The 10,272-nt window shown below is 40.5% G+C and overlaps 1 protein-coding gene and 1 non-coding gene across 2 annotated transcripts; one reads left to right on the plus strand and one right to left on the minus strand.

Moving 5' to 3' along the window:
• The first annotated feature begins 487 nt into the window (after positions 1 to 487).
• TRNAN-GUU (transfer RNA asparagine (anticodon GUU)) lies at positions 488 to 561 on the plus strand. The gene has a single exon. It is a non-coding gene; the product is annotated as a tRNA-Asn (tRNA).
• A 2,339-nt stretch (positions 562 to 2,900) lies between these two features.
• On the minus strand, positions 2,901 to 8,943 carry LOC147426082 (thiosulfate sulfurtransferase 16, chloroplastic-like). Its single transcript, XM_086498783.1, has 6 exons — positions 8,812 to 8,943; positions 8,596 to 8,670; positions 7,133 to 7,206; positions 3,671 to 3,741; positions 3,416 to 3,469; positions 2,901 to 3,326 (listed from the first exon to the last, which is right to left on the minus strand). The coding sequence occupies exons 1-6, from the start codon at positions 8,820 to 8,822 to the stop codon at positions 3,249 to 3,251; spliced, it is 363 nt and encodes a 120-aa protein (XP_086354909.1). The 5' UTR covers positions 8,823 to 8,943; the 3' UTR covers positions 2,901 to 3,248.
• Between the last annotated feature and the right edge of the window lie 1,329 nt (positions 8,944 to 10,272).

A 10,272-nucleotide genomic window follows, 5' to 3' on the forward strand; every position in this document is an offset into this window, starting at 1 on the left:
TGTTATTTGAAATGCATCCTATGAAGGAGAAGTTCAAGAGCACACAACACAGGACCTAGTATTAATGAATGCGCTAAACCAAAGATAAGGCTTGCCCTTGAAGGATGGGTATATACAAGCTGAGGGAGAAAAACCTCCTAATGAGGGAAAAAGGTGCGACGATGTTCGTAAGTGCCTTCTCACACTTCATGAACATACTTTGGTAAAAACTCCCTAAGGGACTATGAACATGAGTTGGCACTCATTTATAGGGAAGTGCCAAATCTTCCACAAAGGGGAGTAAGCTAGCTTTCTTATCATATGACAATGGGGACGGGGGGGGGGGGGGGGGGATTCTTGAAATTAGAACTTTGTAAACCCTCGTGTGAGGTAGATTCATTATTTGAAGTTTGTGGGTAGATTTAAAGCACTCAAGTCTGTTTCTTGTGGTTCTTAAGAGTTTTAGTTTTGTTACAAATTTATACAGTGGATTGCGATGTCAAGGATAGCTGGGGTAGCTCAGTTGGTTAGAGCGTGTGGCTGTTAACCACAAGGTCGGAGGTTCAAGCCCTCCCTCTAGCGGTGCTTTTTTATGCCAGCGAATGTCTGTCTCAGTTGAACGAAAGAATTTTTAGCCATCTTAGCAATACTTTGGAATTGATGGTTTTGAAAAGCCGTCGCGATTTCCATCTTGTCCTTTCCTCCTTTATTTAACAAATTGGTTACGAGAATTCCGTCAGTGCTCTAGAGTGTTGTGTTTGATATCGTCAATATCATTTGCCTAGAAATGCCACCCTTTTGGGTAGAATTTTTTTTTTTGGGGTGATTTAGTGTATTTTTGCGAGTGTAGTTCATAATGTTTACACGGAAAAAAAAGGACAAAAAGCCAAAAATTTTCGAAAAACTGATGAATATTTTAACGTTGCACGTCAATTGAAAGTTTTTTAAAAAAGGACTTTTCCAAAAAGTTACATATAGGCCACAACACAAAATTTTGTAAAACCGATGAAATGCATGGCAAAAAAAGCACCCTTCAGGCTTGCCTAAAACATTTTCCTAATCGAAGAAAATTAAGGAAACATTTAAAACCCTTGCGGTTTCTAGCTCAAAATTTGAAGTATTCCTAATCGCTTCAAAAAAATTTACAGGTATTCCTAATTCAAAGATTCTCTCGACAACAACAAAAACGATGCGCTAGTCTGTAACACGTAGCAACTGTCAATGACGAAGCACGTAGATTTGCAACAGTATTCGCTGGGAAGGACTGATACAACATTGAGAGAGAGAGAGAGAGAGAGAGAGAGAGAGGACACTTTGAAGAGAAGAAAACACTAAAGAGAAAATAAAAGAGAAGAAAACCTCTTTATATAGACAAAAAAAGTTTTTTGATTTTTCACCTTCATATGTCTTTTGACTTTCCACTTTCATCTGTCTTTTCATTTCCTAAACTAACGCTTCACTTATGCACTTAATATGTTTTGAATGAATTTTTATTTTTCTGAGATTGGAGAGATTTGCAACAGTATTCGTTGGGAAGGACAGATACAACATTGAGAGAGAGAGAGAGAGAGAGAGAGAGACTTTGAAGAGAAAAAAACACTGAAGGGAAAATAAAAGAGAGGAAAACCTCTTTATATGAAAAAAAAAAGTCTTGATTTTCCACTTTCATATGTCTTTTCACTTTCCACTTTCATCTATCTTTTCATTTCCTAAACTCACCCATCGCTTATGCACTTAATATGTTTTGAATGACTTTTTATTTTTATGAGACTGAGGAGACCTAATAGCTCAAAATTTGAAGAATTTACACTAGCTGCTTTGGCACCCACCCCTCCACCCCCTAACACACACATAGAGAAAGGGGTGGCTCTACTTTATGGAGAGCCTTTTATTAAGCTTTTGAGGTCCTAGAGGACACTAGGGCCACCCCATAAAATCTTCTTTTTTCCCACCAATGAGAGAAAAGACTCTTCAAATTCTTGCAATTTACATGTCAAAATTTGAAGAAAATTTGTTGGTCTTTCTCTTAGTAGTGTAAAATTTCGTCAAGACCAAGCTTTGAAATGAAGCCTGGAGTTTGGGATTTCACTCCATAGGAAACACACCAATGGTTCTATACAAAAGACACTAAAGGTCGGTCTTGTGTGAACACTGGGTTCTCTTTTAAAGCAAAGTATTTGGTGGCTATCACCATGTGGTGCTTATTCCACCCATGCGTGGGCAAGAAAAGCAAAGCTATGAAAAAATGTCGACTTGCAAGCTTCTCTCCAGACAAATCCAAAGAAAAAACATGATCTCGACACGTATAGCACCATCCCAAAAGGTCAAAAATTTTGTGAAGCAGCTAGAAGCCTTTGGGGTCCCCCTTTCTTTTTTGTTGGCTAGCTCTCTCAAAACACAAATGCTGGACTTTTACCCCCTTCCTTTTTTCTATTATTTTCTGGTTTAAAATGTCCTAATTTTACCACCTTCATAGTTCTCCGTACGACAAAATTAGCCCAAGGAAACACCTCCACAGCTCAGAATCAGGATATGCAAGCACCTCAAAAGGTAAGAAAAGGTATTATAGTTCAGCATCAAGAGCTATTACTTGGTCATTCAGCTAACATTATAGGTACAATCCCAAGAAACCTCAAAATCCTATCCAACGGGGTTTGAACTCAGTACCTGCTACTCGAGGGAACTGGGGGGCGGGGGAGGGGCGGTGAACATCTCAGAGAAATAGAAAGAGCACATTCTTTGCCCTGAGCTTGCCCTGCTACAAGAGTATTTCTACTTCTATGACATTTGACAGTTGTACTAAAATACCCCCTGCATATGTAGGACCTTCTTCTTAATACTGAATCCAAAGTGCCTCACTCCACTCACGATATGTACTCCGTTATCAAAAAGCCCTGTGTCTGTGGACGGCATCAAGTAAATGCACAAAGCACTGTGATTACATCTCTGCACCATTAGCATAGGGAAGTGCTCCCCTCAAATAAAACATATTACATGGTTTTATAGTTCAATGCAACCCTTCAAACAAAACATCACACAGTTTATTCCACAATAACTTACAAGAAGATTATTGTGACTTGTCACCTCTATAGATACATACATGCGTACGGGGGCAACTGACAATGCCCTTTCGATTACATGAAAATTCATGAAGTCATAAATCTACGCTCATTAATATCTTATGGGTGGTCTTTCCGCTTTTTGAGGTCACATATTTGTAAAGATGAATCCTTCCTTCACAGAAAGCCTCATTTGAAGCTCTTGGCTGTTTAGACCACACATGTCTTGTATCCAATTTGTATCCAAGCAGCAAAGCCACCTCCCATGTCTTTTACCCCTTTATAGCCCTGATACGAAAAAAAACCAAGGTGTCGACACAATCGATACAAACAAATAGGAGACAGTAAATGCCAGAAGACAGGATGCGCATACACACCTCGGCAATTAGGTCATTCACAGCCATCAGTGATCTTCTACCACTCTGGCATCCCTACATAACCAAGAATCAAAACTCAAACGACTCGTTTTGTTTTGTATACAACCGAAACAAGGATGCCGCTGGATATCAAACCTGGGTCTTTACACACCCACACATCCACCTTATCCACTAGGTTACAATCCTGTTGGTGTCACACGCCTTTTTACTCACACATAAGCCACCAAACCAGAAATTAGCCAAAAAACTCCTTACCACAACTACGTTTTCGTCTTTCTTGAGCTTTTGGCAAACCTCATCCACAAAATTGGTATTCTTGACCAGACCTTCAAGGTTACAAACATGTATTACTGATCGTTCTCTTTAAATGCTTAAAGACATAATGACTGTCATAAAATACAAATAGACCTCTCAGATCCGGCCAGGCATACCACAAAATAGTGAAGAAACAACAAGCTTCTGCCCTTTACATAAAAAAATTAATAATGACTACAAGATTTGTCATAAAGCTAAGTACCAATAATTGACAAAAAAATTTACCCAAATGTGGTTTTGCGTTTCTTTGTTGATTCATTCTCTCACAAAGCTTCCTTGAAAATTACTCTCCCGAAAAGTGCTCTTATATGAGAAGAAGAAGAAGAAGAAGAAGAGAATTTTAATGCCGTAGAAAGCTATCCAAGAGATAAAGTGAACTAAACAGGTACTCTCACATCTGCATTTATTTGTACTACAATCGGTTGACTGATGAGTACGTTGAAGTAAATAACGGCTGAGTTTGATATTGAAAGATGATGCAAAACAGGAAAAAGAGGCATTGCTGCCATCGGACCAAAATACAATGGGCGGTAAAACTAAGGAAAAGAAAGCTGCCTGCGTACTCATTCTAGAACCTCAAGTAATGTCCATATTCATGAACAACAAACACTATCTATATCTTCGCTCCCAAGGACGCAGACACGCACATACATACGTGCGCACACAGATTTGCACACACCCCCATACGCACATATGCATGTGCATGCATCCAATGTGCACAGATATACACACGTGGGTCAGCTATAATCTAAGTGGAAAAAAATATACAATGAACTGCACATAATGCACCCTTGTCTTTCAAAAGAAAAAGAACCATTAAGGACAAAATCGCATCAAGTGAGTAGAAATCCAAATGATTAAAGATGCCATAACAAAGCATAGTGTCAATCTGTTGCCGATATTCTGAAAAATGAAATAGCTGTGGTTGTCAACGCTGTTCCTGGTGCAAAAGAGCTAAAAAGAGGGAACGAAATTTAATGCAACCCAAAAAGTTCTCTAAATAGTTGTTTGGCTCAGAGAGAGTCTACTGAAATGTGTTAACTCATTTCAAGAGCATTGCTACTCTAACTGCGTACAAAGCAACACAAACAAGAATTCTCTGCTAAAAAGTAAAAAATGCAGAGTATTGTGATGGGCTTATGTTTGCATTAGGACAAAATGAGGGGCTACTGCTCCCTTAAATTTCATGATAGAGCTGATATGCAAGTGCATGGCAAAAATGAGACTTGGGAAACGCATAGCAAAATTGGAAAAAATTAATATCGACCAGTCAAAGGCTAGGAGTTTGGCAAGGAGAGTCGCTGAGAAATGACATCTGCTAAAACAAAAAATTTAAGAAGCTGAACATGCATCAACAGCTGGAAAAAAAAGATGGCAAAATATCCGACTGACTTAATGCAAACATACCAATACCCCAACAAGTGTAATCCCAATACTGTAAGCAATAAGACAGGCAGTATGTGTGACATAATGATACTTAATTCATGAGGTCAGAAGGGGTCTGAGAAAGAGCGAAACATAAGGGCAAAAGCTCTTCATCCAAAGTATCACACTAGTAAAATAGAGGTGTCCGTATTCTCGAATCTCAAGAACTTCCAAGACTATTTAATGGAGGGGGACAAAAAAGCAACAACAATAACAACAAACAAGCCAACCAAAAGGACAAACTTAGAACAGAATGAACCAAAAATAAAGCAAAACATATGAGAAGAGCTTCCTTAGAAGAAACTTATCTAGTGCTAACAAAAATTCATATACCTAGATGAATCGAAGAAACACGCAGTCTCAACCATGAAGGAAAGTGCAAGTTATGGACATTGTAATTATTGGCTCTATAGCTACATACTAAGACATCCCAGCTAAAATCACTAGTGCCCAAATAGTGGATGTATGCTCCGAGCACAACACATTATACACAAGAGAGAAAACACACCATACGCAAGGTTGCAGTCATGGTGCACTTAAGAGAGGGTAGACAGTTCCTAAGAGCACGGTCTGTTACCGCCTCTTGCACATTGAGACATTCCATGTAATTACCCATAACCTCATCCCTCTCCCTAATTGGAAACCATTATGCAGACTTTGGTGGAGATGATGATGTGTGACGTCGTTGTGATGAAGGTCATAAAGGAAGGCCTGGATGTAAGGTGCAGCGGAAGTGAATGTTGAACTTTGCTCAAGATGAGTGCTCCGAACTGTGCTCAAGGTTCCTTTTTCTTAGGGAAAGGAGAGCCTTCCGTTCTTTAATGAGAGAGTGCAAGTGATCACAAACAAAGTGATGAACACTGTGAATGAAGGTGCTGAGAGAGAGAGAGAGAGAGAAGAATACGACACCAAAAATGTTGTCAAACCCTCCTCCAAGGGCCCTTCTCTCGATGGTGAGAGAAGTCTATCTGTTGATTGCACAATTTGGTACAAGATGCTGATGCAAGTTGCGAGGCTATGATACAATGTGAGTCTAAGTCTGTAGACGACGGTGACGACGAAACGACGACGGCGGCTGGAAATACTAACTATTGGAGGTGCGAGATCTGTTGTTGTTCACGCTGCTGAAAACGCTGATTTCATGCTGCTGGAAACGCTGATTCTGGCTGTCCAAAAACGCTGGTTGGCTGGTCGTAAATTGCTGGTTTACTACTATAGAAAACGCTGCATCTGTTGGCTTGAAAAACACTGAAATGCTGTCTATGGAAACGCTGAGTTTGCTGGTTCTTCAAGCACTGATGTGAGGAGTTGCTAGCGAGGGGAATGTCTGCTGAAAACGCTGGAATGGGGGCCTTCAAAACGCTGGGCTTCTTGCTGAAAAACGTCAGGCTTTGCTGGTTCTTGCTTGAGAAGTTTCCTGTTGAACAAGTGCTCCTGCTGCCTCTTCTGCTGTGGAATGCTAGCGCTAGGTTTGCTTATATACTCACTTAGTCAAATTGCCTTACCCAGTTCCCAACAAAAGTCACTTAAATTTAATAAGTGAAAAATGTCAAAAATAGGGAAAATAGGTCTATGCACTGTAAAAATGCTCTTGATGGGTTCTGATGGAAATCTGATGACGATACTGTGTGCAACCAGAGGATATGCATCTAATCTAAGTGTGTGGACATGCATGGTCTGCGAACACACTCACAAAAGTGCCATAACACTTCCTATTCTAGACTGACTGAACTGAACCGAACCGAACCCATATCATGAAGTAGCTTGTCCACGTACACATAGGGTTAGATGTGCACGTGACACTGGATCACCTTCACCATAGTAAATGCTAGCATTGCGTAGATATAAGAAAGAGCAACAGCACAATATACAGCATGTCGAATGCAAAGCAATAATAGCTGCTTAAATTATTACTTTTCCTTCTATCATGTGCATTGTACATAGAATACACCTCATTCAAGAAAAGACAACAATTACCAGTTTCCTCTTTAAACATAAATGGAATGTTTAGCGCTCCTTCCACGTGTCCTTTAGAAAATTCTTCCTGTGTTCTGGGATAGATACACAATGAAATCAGTCACCCAAAACTATAGTAGTAAATACTAGTTCATTTATTAGTGTTACAAAATCAACTTCTTATAAAAATCAAGATGTACTTTGCTAGCCCAGCTTTTAATGTAACTCATAACTATGATAAGCTGTCAATATGGGTTCTCAAAGCAGGAATCACAGGTATGTAACATACTAACCACCGTAGTTTTTTCCATACGTTTCCATACAAAACACACATACGGATATGGAATATTGGAGTATGTTCCAACCCTTGAACTTGAAACATACATGACCCTAATTTTATATGGGTAAACACAAATGATTATACATGCTAAGCACTCATAGTACCATAGAAATATAAAATGTTTCACATCTTACTTTAGTCTTGAAACTACTCAGAAGTTCAATCATCATAAATGCCCGAATACACCTCTTAGCTTGCAATTTTCTTGCCAATTTTGGACTAGTATGATATGACTTTCTGTACGGATATGGTTCAGCCAACCATACGAGTATGGTTGCAACTATGGTAACCACTTGAACTACCCCTCCACAAACACACTCCAAGTTCACTAAACTTTGGAAAACATTGTAAACTTTTCCACCCCTTGAATTTTATATGCTTTTATCTAGCCAGATAAATGTTACTTCATGACCTCATTTTTTTGCCCAGAAAGTGTCGTTTCCCTCTACTGTAAAATACTGAAGCGGTCACCTCCCTTCCAAATATCAGCCAATGCTTGTTTGACAGTGGACGCAACTTGGCCAAATTAATTAAAGACCTTGCAAGATTAGTGTGCCTTTGGTCATCTGCTAATCAAACAATAACCAACCACCTTGAAAATGTCAAGCTCAAGGAACGTTTTGAATGTCTCCCCACACCACAGCGTAGTTGAAAAATGAACTAAAGATTTGAAGAAGACGCCTTTCAAAACTGAGTTCGATGGAGAGGGTGCATGCAGATTGAAAACCTTTCTATCCATCTACATTAATAACGACCACATGTCTATAAAGGAGACATCAATGCTAATTATGAGCCCAATGGCTTAGCAGAACAACAATCCACAATGGACTCCTGGTGTTAGGTGTCAATATTTAATATAAAATTCACTTCCCGCTCCCAAGATTTCCATTAGAGCGACCGTGTGACCAAACACTTTCAATTCCATATGTAATTAGGACAACTTTGCTGATAGTCCTAACCACAATTGTGCTTGATAATCATCTTGCAAACAGGAAGTATTGGATTCACCTCTAGGCAGTCCTCTACGTGCAACTGAATCAATAAGCTAGAAGAGACGCGTCCCGGGGCAAGAGTGACATACAGAGCATCTCCTTGCCTTGGCACAAATGCTGAGCCATCAATAAATTGAAAAGACCGAGCATACCTGACATCCAAATACTTGTATCCTTCTTTGAGAAGCTGAGCCGCTACATCAACTGGAACCGTGATGGTGTCCCCACTATAGAAATGATTCCACCCAATTCCAGACAGAAAGAGCGAATTAGCAAAAGCAAAGAACCCCAGACATGCATAGTGCAAAAGGGCTTCACAAAACATACAGAACACAGGAACCGTGAGTGAAGAGACTGTAGGAGCTCACCTCGTCGCCATAGCCCAACGCCTTGCAAAAGTGCAGAAGTCTCACACTGATTTGCACACTCCATATGGACTAAAATGCCAGCCCCAAACCAAAAAGTTGGTCTTTCCGCCAAAACCACAATGCAGGCCCCATGCTCCCGACCGTACGACTTTCTGGGACGGGCCTCGTTTGAGTCGTTCATTCCAGGGAAAATTACCAAAATACCCCTCTAGCCTAGTCCCCTCAAATTTAAAAATTCCCAAAACGCCCCCGATATTATGTCATAAATTCCCAAAATGCCCTTCAAATTTGCCAAGGTGGCCTCTCTCTCTTTCTCCCTCCCTCTTTTAAAATGTAGCATGTCGCAGCTTGCGCCACGTGTAAAGGGGACTCTCCTTCGCCATATTATGTTAAGTAGATGTAAAGGGGACTCTCCTTCGCCATATTATATTAAGTAGATAGACGCCATGCGACGGAATTGAACGATCCTGCAATGAAAGGTGGAAAGACAACCTAATGTTCACATAAGGGTGGAGGAAAAAACACATTGAAGCTTGAGTGGAGGGCCCGCGATGGTGGAGGAAGACGATTGGGTGCTTTTGGGCGTTCTTGGGCGAGGGAAAGGGGGTTCGTCGAGAGCTATGGTCTTAATAGTGGAGTCCTACGGGGCTTGCCTACGGCTTAACCACTATTGAGCTATTAGAAGCTTGACAGGAGCCGAAACTGTTTTGGTGTTGTAAGACCCTCACTTCTATTCCTTGCAATTAATGATATTTGAGCCATGGGTAGAGTAGTTTGAGTGCTTTTCTAAAGGGGTAAAGAGGAGCAGCAACTAGGGCTTGAAGTGCCAAAGTACACCTAAAAAATTGTTAGAATGGCTGACAATAGTAAAGAGAGTGAAATTAATGTTGATAACTTTGATTTTGCTAATGAGCAGGCTACTAATGATGCCCCTATGCTTGTTAACTACCTTGTTTCTAGGCTTCAACAAGCCATGGGCAATCCATCCCTCCAAAGTGAAGTGCAACGGCAACTCCATACTCCCCACCAAGACGAGAGAGTACCTAGGAAGCCTCCTTGTGAGACTTCCAAAAGAGGCCTCTCTCCGATTCGAGAAGAAGACGAGGATCCATACGAAGGGCTCAAAAATTTACTTCTTGATGATGCATCTCCTTCCCAAAAGAACGAGAAAGAAGTGAGTCTCTTGCCACCTCAGCGGAGATGGCTCCACGAAGACGGCGGGCAAAATGCTCTCCATCACCTCCTAAACGGAGAAAACCATCGCACACTTCTCCACACCATAATTCAAAGATGTATGACAAAAAACAAGAGAAGAAAAAGGCAAGAAAGAGGTCACCCTCTTCTCCATCTTCTTCATCTTCTTCCTCTTATGAAGAAAGTGATAGTGTAGACAAGGAAGATCAAGGCAAGAAAAAGGCAAGAAAGAGGTCACCCTCTTCTCCATCCTCTTCAAATTCTTCT

The sequence above is a fragment of the Adiantum capillus-veneris genome, chromosome 24 (assembly GCF_014529385.1).
Source record: "Adiantum capillus-veneris isolate H3 chromosome 24, ASM1452938v2, whole genome shotgun sequence".
Classification (NCBI taxonomy): Eukaryota; Viridiplantae; Streptophyta; class Polypodiopsida; order Polypodiales; family Pteridaceae; genus Adiantum; species Adiantum capillus-veneris.